This window comes from Gavialis gangeticus, unplaced genomic scaffold (assembly GCF_001723915.1).
Source record: "Gavialis gangeticus isolate Ggan-Ray unplaced genomic scaffold, GavGan_comp1, whole genome shotgun sequence".
NCBI lineage: Eukaryota > Metazoa > Chordata > Crocodylia > Gavialidae > Gavialis > Gavialis gangeticus.
In genome coordinates, this window is record NW_017729009.1 from 17,899,623 (window position 1) to 17,921,095 (window position 21,473).

Consider the following 21,473-nt stretch of genomic DNA (forward strand, 5'->3'; position numbering starts at 1 on the left):
CCGACTGGGGCACCCAGGAACCCCCACTCCACTGGGGAGCTCCTAATGAGGCCTCCTCACACCCCTACAGCCTCACCCGGTCCTCCGGTATAACCATAACTAAACAGAACCATAAGCCAATCGGCTGTAACACAACACTGAGCCATCCGGCTATAACATAAGATCTAGGCCCACCCAGCTCTCTTGCCAAAGCCTCCCAGTCAGGGTTCTCTCCATCTCATCTCAACCTGCAGACACTCAGGTGGCTCCGCTCCACAGCAGAACTCCTACCCCTCAGGCTGCCCAAGGTGAACTGCCAGCTAGGCTTTGGCCTGGGCTGTTTATAAAGGCCCGGCCCTGCCCCCTGGCGGTCTGCTGACCCAATCAGTTGCCCCAGCAACCCTCACCTGGGCTGCCCTGAAGATTGGCAGCTAAGCCCACACCACTATTACTAGTAGCAGGCACCCCAGTGCCCTGCTACGGACACTATAACAAAAATATTGAGAGAAAACTGCATTATAATAAGACAGGGGAAGAAACTGGTTCCTACAAAGTGCAGATAGAGTGAACATTGGAAGTTTCTATATATAAGGTATGATACACCACAGTGACTTCTGACTCATTTCAAAGTCATTCTTTACTAGGTGATATGCTTTACTAGGTGGCCTGGGAGTGCTGGGGATAGAGATGTAAAATTTCTGGAAATTTTGAAGCCATGGAAAAAAAACATGTTTTTTTCCAGAAAAAATGGAAATTTGGGGAAAATTTGATATATATGATATTTATTATCTTATCAAGCTACATTTACTTTACTACTTTAAGAACATAAAATATATAATGTATAACTTAATTGCACATAAAATTGCAATGTTTGGTATATTTATGAAATGTAAAAGTATAAATGCCTTATTATAATTTGAATAAAACTAAGGCATTTAAAATAATTATTTGTAATTACTGTTACAGATGGAGCTACAAGCTGCTGCACCCTAAGGTACTTATGCATATCTTAGTTTTTGCCAGTTCATGAGAACTAGGAAAAAACTAAAAGTTGAAAATAGAAACCATCAACATTGTAATAAACAAAAGGAAGCTTTTATTACCTGGAATTAGAAAGTGTCCTCCATACAGTCAGCCCTCTTCAAAAACAAAAGAAACTCATATTTTTAGAAAAAGAGCTCAGAAAAAAACATCCCTTTAAGGCTGGAGCCAAAATTCAGCACATGAAACCAGTATGTCATTTAAACAATCAAATATAGCCTTGAAAATATTAGCATCGCAAGTTTCTTTGACTAATTAGTCAGACTCAGTTTCTGAAATATCAATATTTTCTGATTCTGAATCTGAACCTTCATTTTTATCATCATGGACTTCAGAAAACTAAAGATTTGCACGTATTGAAACAAGCATCTCTACTCTTTCAGAGGTTAGTTTATTCCTTGATTTGGTGTGTATATTTCCAATTATGGACCAGTTTCTCTCGCATGCTGCAGAAGATGGAGGAATCTGAAGTGAGTGACTTGGTGGCAGCCTATAAGTATGTCAGGGATGTGCATCAGGAACTGCGAGAACATCTGTTCATGAGGGTACGCCAAGGGAAGACAAGGTCTAATTGTCACAAATTGCTGGAAGACCATTTTAGACTGGACATAAGGAAAAACTTCTTTACTGTCTGAGTCTCCAGAGTCTGGAATAGACTTCCCTGAGATCTGACCCCAACTGACTTGCTGCCGTGTGGGCAGGGGCCTGGACCCTGATGATCTCATGAGGTCTCTTCCAGCCCTAACATCTATGCAATCTATTAAATCTATGAAGAAGACAAGAAGCAAGTGGAGTCAGAGGGTGTGTTGTACAAAGGCCTTGGCACCATGTTTCAGGAGCTATACTTGATAGAGTCCCAGAGTCCACTCCTGGCCCAAATACCTGACCATGTTCTGTATTCTGCAACATTTGCAAGTACCTTGCAAACATCAAGCCCTAAGTGTGTTGCTTGTTTTGTTATCTGGTCAAACGCAGTAGGAATGCTCTCATTACAAACATTTCTACCTTTGAATGGCGGATCCAAAAGATTTGTAGCAGCGTGAATAGGCTGGCAACAAAATTAATCCCGCCTGTGAAGTCTTTCACTTTTCCTTCTTCAATACTTGTAAGTGGAGATATACTTACATTGTCAAACAGTTGATTTTATCTGGGCTATTAGGTAAGGAATGCCTGACAAAAACTCAGTGAGTCAGATGCAGTAATTGCTGAAGAAATTGGCTTTAGAAGCCTCCGGGAGTCGTGCAGCTGGACCCAGAAGACTTCCTCATCAAGTACAGTGTTCCTTACGCTTCGGGCTGTTTTAATATCTTCAGTTATAACTGTTTCTTGAAGAGCTTCTTTGTTTTTTTAGTGAGCTTTCAAATGAGATCACCACCCCACCCCACCTAGCGTTACTACAAAGTTTGAATGTCACCATTTTATTCTTCCCATTCTTTTCTTCCTTCTTCTTAAAGATTGCAGCTGTAATAGGAGTAGATTTTACATATTGTATAACTTCTTTTACTGTATTATAGATCTTTTGCATATTGTCCAACTTCGTGAAATCATTTAGGAGCAAGTTTAGGCCATAGGAAGCACATCCTCTTGCAGTAATATGTGAATGTTTGTCTATTATGATCTCCCATGCTGCTTTCATATTACTTGTGTTGTCAGCCAGCAATCTGACTACAGGACTGTCAATTTTCTGTAGAATTTCACATATTTTACTACTGATATATTTTGCACTATGTCTGTTTTCTCCTGTTTCAATGCTTTTATAAAAAACTGATTGAGGTGTTGTTATTACAAAGTTTATGATTCCTTTTCCCTGTAGATTTGTCCACCCATCAGTAATTACTGCAAAACAGAGCGCTTTGTTGATTTTTTGTGCACAGATTGCATTATTGCAGTATTTGTAAAACACAGGGGTTTCTTTCAGAATGGCTTGCAGTTGCAGTGTTGAAATGCTTCCATACATTAGAAGACGGTCACACCATGTTGCTGAAGGGAAAAAAAGAAATAAATAATTGAATAGCTAGGTGATATATATAAACACTAAGATACAGCGTGTGAAAAATTTAGTAATCAATGGAGGGGAGCCCTCCTCAGTAAGATAACTGTGAACCACCCTTTCCTCAGACCTCACCTCAGCACTAAGTTATGGGCAGGGCCGTACACAGGCATGGGCGAACCGGGCAGCCACCTGGGGCCCAGACAGAAAAGGGGCCTAAAAATAGTTATTATTATTATTATCATCTCTGGTGAAGGGGGACCCAATACTAAAAGTTTGCCCGGGGCCACCAGGAGCCTAGGCACAGTGCTGGCTCCGGGGAGAGGGTGACTTGCTCAGAAAGCATCAGATTGGTAGGGACACTATTATGAATTACATAAATTATGAAAATATACTAACTGAAAATATAGTTTAATATACCGAACTCAGAGACCTCTTACCTTTCAATAAATGAGAAGTCTACTTTCAGTTCCTTTGTGTTGCTAGATGCAGTTTGTTAGGTACTTCTATGGATCTCAGGGTCACAGGGTCCAGGAGGAGGCAGCTTCCATTCCACCACCAAAATCTTGAGGTTTCTTTTTCCTCTGAGGCTTTGCTACCCATAACAGGACTTCAGCAGCTTCTTCACACAACCAAGAAGGGCGATAAGCTTCTTGTTTCCCTGTAGCAGGGAGCTGCCAGTGTCTACTCCCAGTCATTTGAGGGGAGAGGTGACCAGGGTGAGGGGCCTAGTCAGGACTTAGGAGGAGGACATATTATTCAATTTCTACCAAACTTTAGATCAAAGGTCATCAGAGGAAGGAAGGCTGCAAGCAATGCAGAAATACACAAGCAAAAAAGGCCCTGGAACCTTCCTTCCTCCTCCTGTGCAGATGGCAGTGCCCTCTGGGGAAAGAATTGCATCTTGGATTTGAGAGTGGTATTATATCTAGCATACAAAGGAATTGTAATGATCTAATACTGTAGATTATATAATACAGTAGATTAGATAAAACATTGTCATAATACATAGTTATTGCAAAACATCTTGAGGCAGTAAAGAGCAGCTGTAACAAGCAATATTTGAAAACCTTGTCTTAAAAAGTATTTCATTTATCACTCTAAAAGAAAATATTTCAGAAGAGGTTTTTTTCAGTTTTTCATGAAAAAAAAGTTGGGGAAAATACATTTTTTCCTGAATGTTTCTGATCTTTTTCCAGGCCTTCACACCTCCACACAGGGAGCACTGAAGGGGGTTTCACAGGAGAGTCTCATCTCCTGTTGTTATTACTTACCAATCAGAACAGAAATGACCCTTTGAATCTTTTTTTGTAGCTTTATCCACTCCTATTTTCAGTATTAATATAAAAGTTGCAAAAATGCTTCATGCAAGATCCTTTTAAAGAGGACACAGAAAAACCCTTGTAACTAGTGATGTTGTGCTGCATACTTTATCTCTTCCTGTTTTCTTCTGCATGTGCACTTAAAGAAATGTCACTTTTTAATAAGGGATGTTAATAGTTAAAACCTGGAGAATTTTGCCCCTATTCCAGGCATCTTAATAGATTTTTAAGCCTCTTCAAGTCTGCCTAGTATGTCCAGGACAGAGCATCATAGGGATAGTTTTATATTATCCCTAAATCATTATAGGTTTTTTTCCTCTGTTCTAAAACTGAGAAGGCTTGTTATTGTAAAGAAGGTGTGCTCTCTCTAAATAGTCCTGGAGTTGAACTCTGCTGAGTTGCAACTATAACTGAGTCATATACTAGGTGTCCACCCACCAAGGATATGCATCGGTATGCAATTGTCCAGTAATTCAGGAATGATGTTCAGCTGTGATCATCAAATGGAAAACAAATCTGCATGGGTTCCTGCACAGTCTCCTTAAGGAGGAGATAGGTCTCCTTAAGAAGCTGAGAAATGAAGCTGTTTGAAGCAGGATTATATATTAGAGAAAAAGGGCGCATCTACATGAGATGCATAATGCTCATTAGCCTAAGTTAATGGACATTATGGGTGCATGTCTACATGTGCGCACCCTTAATGTGCATTAACTTAGGCTAATCATGCCTAAATTTAATACTTGCAAATGCAGGTCTCAAATTTAGGCACAATTAGTTAATGTGCATTAACACATATGTAGACATTATCTGGCACTAAATTTGGTGCCAGGTCTGCCCTCCACTAGGGAGCCAGCCTGAGCCCAGCCCCAGGAAACATCCCAGGGTTGGGGTGCTGGGCACCTCCCGTGGGGCCCTGCCCCTTAGGCTCCCACCCATGGCCCGTCACTCTGGACTTGAAGGCCCAAAATATTGTAAATAGTTTTCCCCTTGTATATAGTTTCCCATTTGTAAATGAGTTTTTTTTTATTGATGGTAGGTAAAGAGGGTGGTGGAGAAGTTCTGTTGGTTGAGAGGGGAGGAGGCAGGGAGTTCTGTTTCTTGAGAAAGGATGGGGGTGGGTGTTGTGAGAGTAATATTGTTTTTTTGTTTCACCCATGTGCATGTCCTGAGAGTGGTACTGGGGGTCGGCAGGGGGCAGGGGGTGTGTGGGAAGCAGGGCAGGCAGGCTAAAGTGGGGAGTGCAGAAGGAGGGGGTCAGGTAGGGGCAGGGGCAGTGGCTGAAGCAGCCCTGGCATGGGGAGGCAGGGTGGACAAGGAGGGAGCTGCCGTATGCTGCCCCTGCACTGGGCACGCAGCTCCTGGGCAGGGAAGGGGCTGGCCAATGATCAGAGTTTCCCAGATGGCTGCCATGTGCTGCCAGCTGGCTCTGGCTTCAACATAGCTATCAAATGCTGGCACCCATATGGCCAGAGGCTGAAGCTCCTCCCAGTGGCCACAGGGGCACATGGCAGGGCTGCAGGGACATGGGACTAATTTTAGTGCCACATCTCTGCTTGTGTAGACACCTGCCAAAATTGGTTAATGCACATTCACTTAATGAGCGTTAAATTTAGTCTTGCTTAAATGCGCATGTAGCTGTGCCCAAAAAGTATTACAGTGTGTTTTCCCTGTTTTTTAGAATTTAAGAACATGCCAAAATCACAATTATGGAAAAAGTCAATCTGAATCACTTTTGTACTTGTTAAAAGCTTGTATTGTAATTTCTTATGATAAGGTTGGTGTGAACTTACCTATTTCAGTTCCATGGGCCAAAATCCAGGAGTCGTGTATGCAGTACCTAATCCAAAGCTGACAGAAAGACTTGCATTGACTTTCACTGGGCTTTGGATCAGGCCCTAAGTTTTAAGCAGTAAGATATCATGAGGGGAAACACCTCATGAACTAGTTTTGTGGTGTTAACCACATTAATGCTGTAGTCACTGGGAGCCCCAGTCAACAAGCAGGCGCCATTGTACTAAATAGTGTACAAACAAAATAAAAAAATAGGGTCTTTGTCCCTAGAAGCTTAAATCTAAATCAGTGACCTGAGGAAGGGCACTTTGTGCCCAAAAGCTTATCTAAAATCTCTCCCAACCATGTGGTTGGTCCAGTAAATAATAACCCCCCCCCCAAAATATCCTTGCCTCCTGCATTTTTTATACTTAACAGATACAACATAAGAGTGTTCTAAAGTAAGTTATTTAAGAATGATGCAATTAACCCTAGAAAAATTAACCAGGAACAGCACTGGACAAGAGATGTTCATGACCATGAGGAACCAGTATGCAGAAAGCTTTAAATATAAGCACAAACATTTTGACAACCTGCGATCGTCTCTGAATCTCTAGTTATAGTACAGGGATAACCAGTAGAGAAGCAAGCCACAGAATCCTGCACAGCTCAGAAACCTTGGATTGCCCAAGGGGGTGTTCAGTCAGTGATAGGGTTCTTAACAAGAAGAGCAGACGATGACAGCAGACTGGCAGATGCCAACAACTTTTCCACCCATTTTCAGGTGTGTCCCAAAGGCCATAAACAGGGAAATATTTCAGAAGTGTCTGTCTGGATGTCAAAACAGCAATAGCTTCCCAAAGAGTATCTCCAGCATAACCCAATTGAAACACAGAACTCAGTAACCTAAAAAAGTTGTGCCACAGTCAGATCACTGCAAATCATTAAAATCAGGAAGTGCACGTTTCCCCTGGGCACCGTGGGAAGGCTGAGTACTAAGAGAGTACTAGTACACCCACCCTGAGTTCATTCACAAGTTTGCATTATCATAACTAGATCCTTTTTGAAGACTTGTTTCTGATGTCCTGAATACACAGAATCTAATTGATGTCCATTTAGCCTAAGACATAGCCAAATGTGACTGGAATCACTGTTTCTAATCTCTGATGTTTGTATGTCTTCACTTTTTGGATTGTAAACTCTTTGAAGTGGAGAACACTGACACTGTGGTGACAAGGATAGAAATAAAACCTACACAAGCATTATGCCTTATTTCTTTTTGGAAATGACCTGCTACACATTGACTCCCCTGCAACACTATAACGTATTTTCTCATGTATAACACACACTTTCCCCAAAAAATCAGCCCCCCAGAATGAATGGCTATGTTTTAAGCAAGGAAGCCATTTTTTTTCCACTGGAAAAGAAGCAAGCCTGGAGATACTGTGCATGCCATGCAGCTGTCAAGACAGCAGAGTCACATTTTAACCTTGTCTCAGCCATAATTATGGGCTGAGCACTGTAGCTTCTACCTGACACACCAAGTGAGCTGCTGGTAGCATCTTGATGATGCTTGTGATGTGGAAACAACACTTTATGTACAGGAACTGTACATACTTATATAAATAACTACTTACAAAAAAGAGCTAACAATCTTGCTATTGCCTTTGCAACGATCTGCGGCCTAACCTTGTGTGACACAGACTAAGCCATTCTGGGAACACAGCGTGTCTAGGAAGTGGACTAGGAGACAGTCTAGATCAGGCAGCTGATAGCAGGAACTTCCTGGTGCCATATTTCTTGGACGCCCGATTCCCAGGAGGACTTACTCTATGACACACAGATGACCATGACTCTGAAAAAAAAATATTTTTCTACATTTTGCCCTCCAGAAACAAGGTACATAATATAATTTGGGTTGCATTGTATGTGAGAAGATATGGTAATAAATAATGTCAGTGTCGCAACAAAAGAGGAGTAAGTGTACCAGGGATGAATTTGAGTTGTAGGAATATCTTTCCTGGAAAGCTTTCTCATCATTCAAGAACCCTTATGTCCATGCACAACACAATCAGCATGATTCCAATCTCATCTGCACATATTTCAGCAATTGTTTAAAAGCAGAGAGAAGAATTAGACTCTGTCTCCAGATGCTGTCTACCCCAGCTCAGCCTCAGGCAATGTAAATGAGCCCTAAATCAGGTCAGAAAGAGAAATGACATTAAACAAGCAATGTCTTGGAAAACAAAAGGTATTTTTTTTATGTAACTTTATCAGCTCATAAACCAAGTGTAGGGAAAATACGGCCCGCAAGCCAGATCCGCCCTACCAACTGATTGGATCTGGTTGTTGGGTGCCAAGTGGATGAATCCAGCCTGCAGGCAGGTGGCAACTCCGGCAGCCATGTAATGCCAAGCAGTCAGAACTGCTTCCAGTGTGCTGAGCTCGCTCTCTCTCTGGGCTGTGGGTGGGGCTGAAACCAGCATAGAAGCAGACTCATGAACCTGCCTGCAGCTTCAGCACCACATCCCCCCCACTCCGATGAGTCTGGATCTGGCAGCGGCCGGCCACATCCACAGTTACCCAAATGTGACCGGCAGCTTGCAGGTCAGGGCTCTGGGCACAGGAGTGGCAGAGAGGATGCTACAGCTGCAAGTGGGTTCAGGCTTCCATGCCAATCATAACCTACAACTGTAGGACACCCCACCCCTTCCCCCCTGCTCCTGGAGCCCTGACCCAGAAGCTGTCAGCCACGTTTGGGCAGTTGTGGACATGGCTGGCAGCTGCCAGGTCTGTACTTGGGGTGGACAGGGTGTGCTACACCTGCAGGTGTGTTCAGGCTTCTGTGCTAGTCGCAGCCCTGGGAGGGAGGAGAAAGATTGGGGGGGAAGGGGGTGTGGAGAGAGAGACAGAGAAGTATGGGCCTCCACAGGTCACCAAAACCCATTAACAGCCCTGCCAGCCCAAACAATTGCCCACCCCTGTACTAGCCTATTACTTAGCTAGGTAGTCATAATAACCTCTTGTCCTATGCTGCCTATTGCCCTACACCCAACTCACCCTGGGTAGAGTACTCATGACCAGGCTGCACGTGCACCCCTTTACTCTAATAAGCAGCTCCCTGCCCAGACAGCAGTATTTGTCTGCTGCTTTCCCTCTTGTATCTGGCCTGTATTCAGCTGCCTGTGCCCTGTTCGTTGCAGTTTCCCCCCTGTAAGTAACAGGAGCTACCCCATTCCCTCCATCAGTCAAGAAAAGAGCTGACAAGACAGTCATCCCACAGTTTGGTCCATGACACAAGCCTGGATTCAATTTTGTGAATCTCTCATCAAATTGAAGCAATTTCCAGAGACAAAAAAAGTCATTCAAATGTCTTGCTGTCTGAATGGTTAGAAACCCAAGATCCCAGCCCCTCTCACCCATCCTGCTTCTAGGTGCAGCTCCCTGCCCACCAGCAGCCCCATCGCATCCTCCTGGCCATGCAGCCTGCCTGGGCAGGTCCCAGTCGGTCTCCAAGGAGACCTTGAGATCACGGGGTGGTGACAGTGCAGGGCTGGGACCTGGGGTAGAGCTACTATCTGCAACTTGCATGCCCCTACCCATGGAACCAGTGACCATCATAGGGGCATGCAGGGAGCAGATCACAGCTCTACCCTAGGCCCCAACTCTGCACTCTCAGAGCCCCAAGATCCCAGCCCCGTTACCACCCAGCCAGCCCACTCCTGGGTGCTGCTCCCTGATGCTGCTCCCTGCTCAGCCAAGTGCAGAGCAAAACTAAGGAGCTTTCATGAGCAGTGCCAGGGGGAAAGGTGTTGACCCAATGTGGCGGGGCATGGGAGGAGGAGGGTGCTGCTCACCTGGCTCATAACAGCTCATCAAAACTCCCTATGTGGCCCTCAGGACTAAATAATTGCCCACCCTGATATAAACTGAAAATATGGTCCTTGCCTATGCAGTGACGATCTACAAGCATAACTACCTCAAGGCTAGGCAGCCTCAGCTTTCACCAAGGCAAATAGGAGTGAAGAATGCACATCACTTCTCAGAAACAAAGCCCAAAGTAAGAAAAGGGTCAAATCATAACTTAAAAGTTGTGATATCCAACATTGAAATCTCAACTCCCTGCTTCTCCATGCAAAATAGGCCCAAATATCCAGACAAAAGTGAGTGAAAGATGAGGCAGAAAAATAGAAGGTTATTCTTGTAGTATATTTTGGCAGCTGATAGCATAAAATGTCCATAGGCTGAAGTTGTTACACACAACTAAACCTACAGAGTTTAATATTAAATATCATGAAATGTAGCCATGCATAATTATTAATTGTCCACACAAAAGGAAGGTCATCAATGAGAGATTCCTTTCTCTGCCTGTCCAAAAAATAAGGGAGATGCTTGAAGCCAGATATTCAAGGTAAGATGGGTACCCAGAAGATACATGTATCAGATAGATAGATAGATATTTGCAAATTGTTATATGCATTCAGTTTGAAAACCACAGTTTGCTTTAATTGTTCCAAGAACATAGTACAAGGGGGAAGTTTCTTTGCAGGCCTATTTGAAACATGTATCAGATAAGTCAGTTAACATTAAAAATTCATCAAAGAATATTGCAGGATACACAAGATAACCTTACCTTGGAAGTGTGATGCAGGAGACAGGTGTTTCTCAGACTGATCGAGGCTAGCATATGTTTGTGCCAGGTGGTGCATTTTCACAGGATCCAGTGACCTGTTTGGAAGCCGGTGTTCCTTGCTTAGCCTGCTAGGCTTCAGCTGAACATATTCATGCCTTTGGCTGCCTTTGTACCTGCATTGTAAACAATATTGCTCCAAAATGTAGTTTTACATGAAAAAAAATTCATTTAAATTGCACATAAATCTCTGTTGAGCCAGGCCTATCTTTGACTTCACATTTCTGAGCTGTTGGTCATTTGTGACACAACCTTATTGTTGTTTGAATCTGTCAGCAGTTGTCCTGCAAATGCTAGCTTCAGATGTACCTCTTACTTCCTTTTCAAAGCCAGTATGATCTGCACAACAGTATGACCATCCACAAAAAGATAGCCGTAGGTACAAATTTGTCTCTCTTAAAGACATTTTGACTCATTCATTTCATTTTTTCCCCTCTGGTCTTGTTTTACTTTCTTAACAATTAAGTCTTATTTAAAATTGTGGGGTTAAAATACCCTCCCTCATGTCCATGTGTGATTTAAGTGGGCATCCCAAACAGTCCAGTCTCCTCTGTTGACTTAAGGTCCAGCTCTGCAGAGCTACAGCAGGACACAGAATTCCTGTCAGCTGAGTTAGGGGTAGAGGATTCAGCCATTATTGTCAACAGCATTTGTAGTCTTTTTTTTAAATGGCTTGTTTGTCCATATAATACATTTGACACAGACCAAAATAACTACGCAATGAAACAATAGAAAAGATTAATTAAAAAGAGAGAGCGAGAGAAAGAACCCCACAACATCCTTTCTGGGCTCTGTGTTCCTGCTAGTCCACAGCTGTGAGGACACAGAGACCCACAAATTCATTTTTCGTCACATCAATTTGAAACTTCAATTTATGAAAATGGAATCAGTTTTATATTTATGTTCAGTTTGGCTTTAAATTTGTGCTTTCCTTTTCAATTTATCAGAAGGGAGCCCTTGTGCTTTTTATGTAAGTGAGGTACCATGATTCTGTTGCTTTTCTTAGCATCTTACAGTTTGTCATGAAGTGTGTCTGTCCTATCAGAAAAAAAATCATGCGTGACAATTTACAGTGCTGTGGAGAACCTTTGCACCACTAATTCATTTCCTCTGAAAGAGAAAACTGCCTGATAAACAGGAACTGAAAAAAAATCATGTGAGTTTCTGAAAATGGACGGGAGGGTGCCAGGGAAAGAACTTCTTTCTACCTACAGAGCGGGTAATTCCACCTCCAAGGGCCTGATCCTACACATTCAAATTCTTCTTAAAGTCAGTATGGCTTTTTCTACCTTCAGGATGACAGAGGTGAGAACTGAGGCCCTAACCTCACTTTGTGCTGGAGACTTGTCCCTAGGCACAGGACCCAATGATTTGATTTCAGTGGGTTTTTGCATGACTGCACAAACACAACACAAGATTGAGCCCATAGGTGCATTTACATTAGCAATGATTTGGCCAGGATGTGGGCATGCCCAATAATAGTCCAGGTTAGATTTTTGAGAGAAAAATCAAATTGGTAGCTCTGGGCTCAACAGTTTATCATCTGACTGGTTTCCCTCAAATAAGGGCTCTTGGGCAGATCTTTGTAGCTGTGGTGGACGCCTTCTTACATGCTTCAGTTGATTGCTGTTCTTGCTACCTATCCTCCCCAGTTTAAGTTACACGAACCTACCCTCACTTACCCTGGCTCGTCCATTTACTGATGCTGTAGTAGCATTGTATTTGAATGGGGCTCTCTGTCTTGAACACTGCTTTTTTCCAGTTTATCCTGGAGATTCTGGTCCCTCCAGGAACAAATTTAACCCCTAATATAAATAGATATAACTCCCCTGAAGACTCTGGAGCTGTGCCCACATACATTGGAACTAAATCTGGCTTAAAAAAAGCAAACAGGCCTTTCTTACTCTGGTAATAAATGCTGTTCTTTTAAGACAACATAGGCCACATCTATACAAGATGCTGAGTGTGCAATCATTACTGAGCAGTCTTTTAGTACCTGTATAAACAAGTACTAAATGACTGCACAGTAATTGGAGTCACTGCCCAGTCATGCCTATGAACAGCTGTTTCATGATCCTGACTGTGCAGTAGCTTATGACTACTGCGCAGTAAGCATCTCTTGTAGACATGGCTATGTAGCTCTTTTCTTGACCCAGATGAGGGATTTTCCTTCATTTGTGACAGCAATGGATTGGGCTCAGTGCAGCTGGACCTAAATTATATTGTACACAAGCATAGTTTTTGACCATACAGTGGCTTTGTGAGCAACATCCATCAAAACAAAAAAAAGAGTGACATGAAAATATCAAATAAGACCTAATTAATAGTGTCAGGGGTGTACTTGGTAGCCATGTTGGTCTGAGACATGAAGACATACAAAAAACTAGATTCTTGGTTCCCGCATGATACCTTTTATCATTTTGGTCTAATAAAAGGTATCATTTTGGAACCAAGAGTTTTAGGTTTTTAGCATATCTAATTAACAGTGTCGTTTTTTGTAACTCTGCGGTGTACTTCAAATTCAAGAGAGAACAAAAGGATCAATGTTTTAGTCGCCCCAATCAAAAGCAAATGGTGATTCCTTTGTGTCCTCTTCAAATTGTAAACTTCAAAGGACTGTGAGCACCCACTGAAAAGGCTTCCCTCTTCAGTGACACGCTTCTGATTAGCGGGTCTACCTAAATCGAGGGGGAACTCAACAATTATCACGGGTTGATCATGGCGTAAAGTTCTCATTCCACAGTCATTTCACACTGGCCCCGCCCCTGAGTGCCGATTGGTGGAGTGGCCCCAGGGGGGAGGATAGACAAGAGGGTGGCTGCCATCTTGATTGCTGGCTGCCCTTCGTGCAGCTCCACCCCTCAGAGCTGATTGAAGGAGAGACCCCGGCTGGGGGAGGAGGGACAAATGGGTAGCAGCTTTCTTGTCTATTGTTCTTCGTGCCACCCTACCAGCTTCGCCCTCCCCTCCTGGCAGTGAGGACTGTTGGCTCCCTCTGGGAAGCCAGCATTTTATTTTTATTTGGTGGGGTTTTTTGTTAATTTTGCAGACAGACCTGGATTTTGCATTTTCTGCAAATGAAGTAGATCCCTACTTACGATGTGCCTAGAAAGCTCTGCTTAGTGCTTATGGAATAAATGATATTTAAAATGGTAGTAAGTTTTCCCAGAGCACAGCACTGCATTACTGCAGCAACCAGCTCCATGTGATTTTCTCATTATTTTTGGTTTCATAGTTGTTACCTGTTGGAGTGGGTCCAGCTCCCCTGCACGTGGGCTAAGCTGCATTTTAGGGATGCTCTTTTGGTCTCTGAACTGTACCAATGAAATTATGCCTGTTACTAACAAAGCTGAAAACCACATTCCTTACCATTTTTGGTTGATTTTCATTTTTTTTCGTTTATGGCTCCTCTTGGATTTGTTTGTTGTGAGCTTTTCCCTTCTTCTGCAAAGTATTTCTTTCTTCTTTTGCTCAGAGATATGGTCTAATGCATCATCACTGCCAGCTGTTGAACTGGATTGCTGAGAAGATTAAGAAAATTATGCTTGTAAAGTGCAAGGTCTGTGAAAATTTCTGAGTGAGTTATAGAAATCAGCTGTTTTATGGAATGCTGTTAAGTAGTATAGGCTCTAAATTTAACAGCACATTTATGATCTCATGCTGGTAAATTCCTTCCAGATTTTAAAAAGTATGCCTATTTTAAACACACCATTGCTCGCATTGCTGTATAACTGAAATTACTGTACTGTAAAAATAACTAACTAAATTAAAAATATATTTACTAAAACTGAACACAAAACAAGCTGCTGTTTTATAGGCCCATAGTAAAAAAAAAAAAAGGCCCATACATACTTCTGGATTCTCCTTTTCCAACTATTCTAGTAGCAGTATGTAGCTAAATGTATTAGTTTCACTTCAGCTAAAAAATCCCCAAACCTTCAAAAACATTTTACACTTTACAAACACAAGTGTCTCTGTTAAGATCCCAATCCATCCTCATGAAAGACATTCACTTGTACATCATGTCTTAAGAAAAGCACGCTCTGGTACAGTCTGTCTCTTTTCTTTGTAAATGACCAAACACTATGAGCCTTTGATTGCTTCAGGTTCACAAGTGCTACAATAATACAAAAATAATTTTAAAATGAAAACAGGAAACTACATGCTGCAATATAAGAGTGTATTGCAATGAATGCAGGTACAAATATAAGATAAAGCATGCTTCTCCGGTAAACAGATTTTTTCAGGTCAAATTTCCAAGCAACAGAAATGTAATTATTGCTGCAAAATATGTATGTTTTATGCACAGTTTGAGTAGCTATGTGTACTTTATACATGCACTTTTGAATTTTGTATCCTTGGTCATCTGTATGTGCCCACACATGCCTATTTTGGGAGACTAATGTAGGCACTTTTTCCTTTAGTAGTCAGAAGTGTATTAATTAAAAGTGGCCAGTAATCTGGTACAGTAGGTACAATAGGATTGACATGCCTGCTGTAATAAGAGAATATATCTTAACCTTTATTCTTCCACTTTACTAATTAAACATATGCTTAGCCAGTTATAACCTTGAGCTGTGATAGGGGACAGTATTAACAAAATTACCTTCTGTATCTGCTGGCCCTGTGAAAAGGAGGAAACCAGAGATTTTAAATTCCTGTTTGTCAAGCCATAGGTCATAGTCTTGCTAACATTTTTCATTCTGAAAAAAGAAATGTCACATTTTGACAAGGTGACTTCGTTGCCAGAATTATTCTTACAGATGTGTAAGGAAGAGTATGCGGAGTCCGCCTTCTCCTTTTGCTCAGCTGGCAAAGGAAGGCTTCTGGTTAAACAACACCAAGTTAATCGAGGCTCAGCATTTAGTGATGGGAAGGAGCCCTTTGTGTTTGAGATCCTTGTGTTTCCTGAGTAACAAGTCAAACTATTTTGAGGCTCTGTAGAGAGTTCTTTCGAATGATGACTGAGGGTGTGGCAGTAAAAAGTGCCAAAGGAATGGCAGTAATAATTGAAGTTGTCCATTGAACACGCTGAATGCTCTATGTCCTGAAGTTTTGGGGAAGTGTCTTTATGGACGCAGCAAGAGCTACTGCCTTCATCCCATCCCTTGATGGTCAGTTCATTGTCCTTGCTAGGAGCTGGCCCTCTGCCTGCTGATGTCATTATTAAAGAGTTTCTTCCTGAGTGAAGATGACGTAAAACCCGATTTTCTCCTTTGATGTCTGTAGATATGAAAAAGCTACCTGTATACATAGAAGCGAAGCAGACTTTCGTCACTGAAGTCTGTGCAGAGCAAGTAGTTGTGCTTATCATCTTCTCCACTTGCCTTTGATCACTTACGTTATCTTTGTTCTCTGTTCCTCTCCAAGTGTCTTCCATAATTTCTTTCTGCCTAGAGCTTTGGTTATCAAAGCTGTCATCTGCTTTGGTTGAGCTATTTGTCCTTTCTGGATCGGTTGGCAAGCAAAAGATTGGTGCCTTCCAGTTTGCTTGTACATTCCATCTATGCCCTTCTCTGCTGGCCTGGTGCCTCAGTTCAAATGCTAAAGGAGACAAAACCAGATTGCCAGGATCAGGACTGAGCGACCTGCTGTCGACAGTGCAAGAAGGTTTGGTCAAGGTGACTGGCGAAGAAGTATAGGGTGCAGTCTTCTGCTCTGGTCTCAGTGTAAATTTCAGGTCTGCAGCGCTCTTGTCTTGTGGCAATTTAAGGACATACTTTGGTGAAAATGCATTTTTCTGTAGGAGCGGAGTTACTGGACTAGACTGCAGGTGTTGAATTTTGGAAGATATGCCAGCATCATGACCACTTTGAAGTGGTCCTGTTGTAACAAGACATGTTTTGATCCCTGTATTTGTCAGCTTATGTAAAGCAAAAGAAATGCAGTTATTCCCCTTTAATTCAGGTGCCAGAAATTCACTGAAGGAGGTTGTTGAGGCCCCTCCTGAATGCATAAGATAATTCACATTATCCGTGGGTTCTCTGTGGGGTTTGACTTTTTTCTCACATTGCATGCCTTCAGCTCTGTAGACTGGTTCATTAATTCTTGCACTTAATTCTTTTTCTTTAACTGAGTGTTTTATTGAAGTAGGGGAAGTAGCGTCAGGGATACTATAATGTTCTCTCGAACTCACTGTTTCACCTATGACATGACTTCCACTATTAGGGCTAGAGCTGGATTTTAAAGACACATTTTCTCTGCTCTTCGCTGCATCAACTTTCAGTTTTTTCCTCTCTGATGGTAACTCGTGGAGCTCCTGGGAGGATTCACCACTGTTGCAGCTCTGTACCCTTAAAGGTGTCTGTGCATGCTGAGCAGTTTCTCTTCCACTATGATTTTCCAGATCTCTGTTTGAATTAGTTTCGCATGCTGCTTCGAGGGCACTGGTGTCTCTCACAGGATGTGGCTCTTCCAATTCATTGCTGTGTAGCTGCAGATGATCATCATCTAATATTTTAGGGCTTAACTGACTTGCTGCCTGCCTCAGCTCATGACCGGTGCTTGGGGTTGGTAAGATGTTGTTACCCCCTGTATATTTCCCCGGACGGTGTGCCTCGCTGGTGTTAAATTCTTGGGAAGTATTGCCTATTACACACTGCTTGCCAGCTTTGATTGAATGTGACGTTTCCATTAGTTCTGTAAAACTGCCTGCACCACTCTCCTCGGAGGAAACGCTCTGCAGTGTATGATTACAGGTAGGATGGGTTTCTGATTGCGCAGCGCTTATCCTTGGGGTAGAAATGGCCACAGGGGAGGAAAGATTCCTGCTTGTGGAGCTCCTGCCATCTATAGCCCCATCACCACTGACTGCCCCCTTTGGCTCAGGAATGAAGCTGGTAACATCTGTAGCTTTATTTCCCTTTTGCTTCAGCTTCTTGGCAGCCTGACTGCTCTTCATTTTTTGGTATATTTTCTTAAATGTTTCATCACCATACATCTGCCATTTTTCCTGAGAGAACATTTTTAATTTCCTCTGACTTGATTTCTTACACTTTGCACTGACTGCATCTCCTCCAGCTCCAGGCTTTTTCGCCCCTTGTACATCCTCGGAGGGGGAATAATTATCACCTGTATTACTTAGTGGCAAGTCATCCACTGCTGTTTGTCTGACAAGTGCTCGAGGATGGCTGTTAGGAAAATCCACTGAACTTATAGCAAGCTTGTTGCTATGCAACAAACTAGAAACGCTTGTATTTAGGGACTGCTTTGAGAGAGATGGTGGTTTTGATCTACTCACTTTTTCATGCACGATCTTTGTGCTGTCTACGAATGGCAAAGAGTTGCTTCGTGTAACAGACACACAGTCAATTGTTGTGGAGAACTGAGTGGGAACTGAGTGAAAAAACAGGGGTTTGGATTTTTCCATGGGTGTAAAGGTAGATTTTGCTGAGCACAGGGAGAGGTTCTTTTTCCTGTTTGCATCAAGAGATCTGATATCAAAATGGAAGGAGTCTTTATACGTGTAAGGCATTGGCAGATCAATGCTCCCCTGTTTGGAAAGGACTGTTTTTCTGGGCCTAACATTGTCTAATTGGGTATCATCCACCACAGCTTTGTTATGAGATATCAGTTTTGAGATATGCTCTTCCAGCTTCTTTTTCTCTAACATCAAAGCTGTTGCTTTCTCAGCTGAATCCAGTTTTGCACCACTTCCTGCTGCACCCCTTGGGCTGCTGAAAGCAGTTTCGTTTTCCAGCTCTGTGCTGTGTTCATAAAGACTATGCAGAGGACTTGAGGACAGCAGCTGCTGTTCTGTACTATCCGAGCGTGACAGATACCCTGAGTCAGTGCTCTCACACTTCTTCAGCTTATAGTCAGATGGCTTGCAGTCCCACTGCTTATCTGAATAGGTTGCTTGCTGCCTTTGCAATTGAATGTGCTTATTTGCTGTTGGGGATCTTTGTTCCTGTATCTTCCTTCTGTGGTGTCTACTACCTGGCGAAACTACTGGTGAAGATAAGTTTTGGGGATCTTGCATTGCCTCTCTTTCAGGAGCACCCTGACTTCCCCCTGCATTATAGGGACCATCTGTTTTTACTCTCTGACATTCCACTGTGAGCGATGAAGCACTGAGTGTCGGCAGAGAAATACTGGGCGGAAGTTTCTTAGTGTCCATTGTGGTGTTAGTCTCTGACGTGGTTTTTCTAACCCCTGTCCCAGGGCTTTCACAGGCATTATCGTGTGCTTTTGCACCCTGTGCTGCAGAGCTCTCCGCTGCCCTCTTGTTCTCCTCCAGCACAGTGCCATGGTCAGACTCTGAGGGCAACCTTGTATTGTTGACATGTGTTTGGGTCCTTCGATGTTTATACAGATTACTTTGAGTCTTAAAAGCAATGCCGCAGGTGGTGCACGGAAAGGGCCTCTCCCCCGTGTGTGAGCGAATATGTTTCTCAAGGACACTTGGCTTCAGGCAGTCTCGTCCACAGTGTTTGCAAATGTACTTCCCAGCATTCTTGGATTTCCCTGGGCTTCCAGCAGGTGCATTTGGACAAGAGCTGGGTGGTAACACTGGCAAACTGCTAATGATGTTTATTGTCAGAGTATGTCCTGGCAGTTTCTTAGGAACTGACTGAGACTGATCTGTCCTCTCTGAATGCAGAACTGGGTTTAGGATTAAAGGCATATTACTACTCTCTAGGTTTATACCACTTCCACCAGCAGCTAGCTGGTTGTTTGGCTGATAGCATCCTGACTGGATAGGATGATACAGCGGTATGGTAAGGGCTTTGAGGTATATAGTCTGAGACAGGGCTTGTTCCTGCTGAAGAAGTACAGGGCTCTGACTAGGATTTGATGAATTCTGGGATGCCTGAAGAGGCGAGATGTGAGCTGGTTGGTCTGCTAACGCAACAATGGAACAGGGCTGCTTCTGTGCCTCCATTTCAAAGGTTTTATGCTATTCTGCATATGTTCAGTTACCTGCCAGAAAAAAAACAAATACTTGCACTGAATATTAAAAAGCCTTGATTTTAGTCAGCTATGACATCATATAAATCAAACATCTTCTGGACTGGTCAGTTCAAACGCTAAAAATCATATCATTTTTAACATCTGTCATCCCTAAGGAATATCAAAACCTTTTACGCAAAAGCTTATTTAGAAAGGAACCACTTTTTTCACCGCTGAAATGGAGTCATCTCTCATTTGCTAGAAGGAGGCTAATATAACACAGCAGCATTACACAAAAGTTGATTATAGACCAAGTAGGCTACTAAAGACTTCCCATAAAAGCAACTAGGAAGTGTGACTAAATATTAAAAATCTTATATTCTTTACACCAACATCAAAACGCTTTAGTAATATTGGAAATTATGTGGAGCAGTGTACAATTCTGTATTATGTAGCATTACTTTTAATTAGTTTGATATCTTTTTGTTACTCAAGTTAGTCTGGATGGGCAATTGTCAGCAAATCAGTTGCATATACATCCAAGTTTCTGCCAGAGTTAACCAGAGCTTATATACAGATGTATATAAGCCAGAGTTTATATACATATGAAGAAAAATAGAGCACAGGCTTTATGAAGCCTTAAGAGAGGTACTATAGCCTATTATTTGAGTACCACATTGGGAATCACTTGATTGTATTCCTATCACTTGTTCACTTGTGCTATAACAGGTATTACTCACAAACCTCACATGGGAGCTATGACAATTTACAAAAATGTTGTAAAGGCTTTGAGATTTTCCAGAAAGAAGGTGCTAAAGAAGTGCCAATTAATTTTGCATGCCATTGCCCATGTAGTATAAAAAATAGTGTTATTTTGCTGAGAGCCTGCATATGCCATGTATTGTTTGCTCTTTTTATATAGTTTGTAACCCACAGCATTTAGAAAGGACATCAATAGAATTTTGTATGACATTTTAAGAAGAATGGGGCATGAGACCAGCTCCCCTATAGTTTTGGGAAAGTTCAGATCCAACATCAGTCATTTAGGTCTCTCTCTAATCACAACACATCTTAGATTCTAATCTAAACATTTCTAAAAGGAAGCTTAGTGTCCAGATCTTCTCTATAGTGCAAAGCAATACAAAGCAATGAATGAATTATAGTTTAATCAGCACCTGCTAATTTTAAGTACAGCTGGTGCAGACTTAGGAAATGTGATCAGTTATTGCAGACTTGCTTCTGCTAATATTGAATATTAGATGTGGCCACACATAATGCATGGATGGCCTTGTTTAAGTGACCTGAGGCAGAACATGCTGCTGGAAGCTAATAAAAAACTGAAAATACGAAAACTAAATTAAACTGATGATTCAAAGGTGCATTTATTTTGCTAACCATACTTACAAACATGTACAAGATAGAAGACACATTAGATATGCTGTTGAATTGCAAAAAGGAGGCTAGCTTTACAAGGTTGTCTTTGCGTACAGTGAAGGGATTTTCCTTATTGAATGTGTGTGTGTTTGCATGCGTGCGTGTGTGTATACACACACGTGTGCGCTCATGCACACACACACACACACTAAAACACTACTGTACTAGTCAATTCAAAACTAACAATTATATTCTTTTAACATCTGTCATCCTTAAGGAATATCAAAACCTTTTATACAAAAGTTATTTTATGTAATACACACACATATTAGACATTTTTTCTAATACATTTTGGTTTTTGCTCAAGCTTTGGGTCCCGGATCAGATAAATTTGCCCATATTTGTGTTTTGTCAT

The 21,473-nt window shown here is 42.2% G+C and overlaps 1 protein-coding gene across 1 annotated transcript in view; it reads right to left on the reverse strand.

Annotated features, from left to right (window-relative positions):
- Nucleotides 1-19,710, reverse strand: part of ZNF831 (zinc finger protein 831) — a 42,860-nt gene extending 23,150 nt beyond the window's left edge. Inside the window, exons 1-3 of the mRNA XM_019510168.1 lie at nucleotides 15,399-19,710; nucleotides 14,162-14,313; nucleotides 10,736-10,908 (exon numbers count right to left, since the gene is read on the reverse strand). Of these exons, the coding sequence (XP_019365713.1) occupies nucleotides 10,736-10,908; nucleotides 14,162-14,313; nucleotides 15,399-19,676 (4,603 nt within the window). The 5' untranslated portion in view covers nucleotides 19,677-19,710. The remainder of the gene's footprint in view (nucleotides 1-10,735; nucleotides 10,909-14,161; nucleotides 14,314-15,398) is intronic.
- Between the last annotated feature and the right edge of the window lie 1,763 nt (nucleotides 19,711-21,473).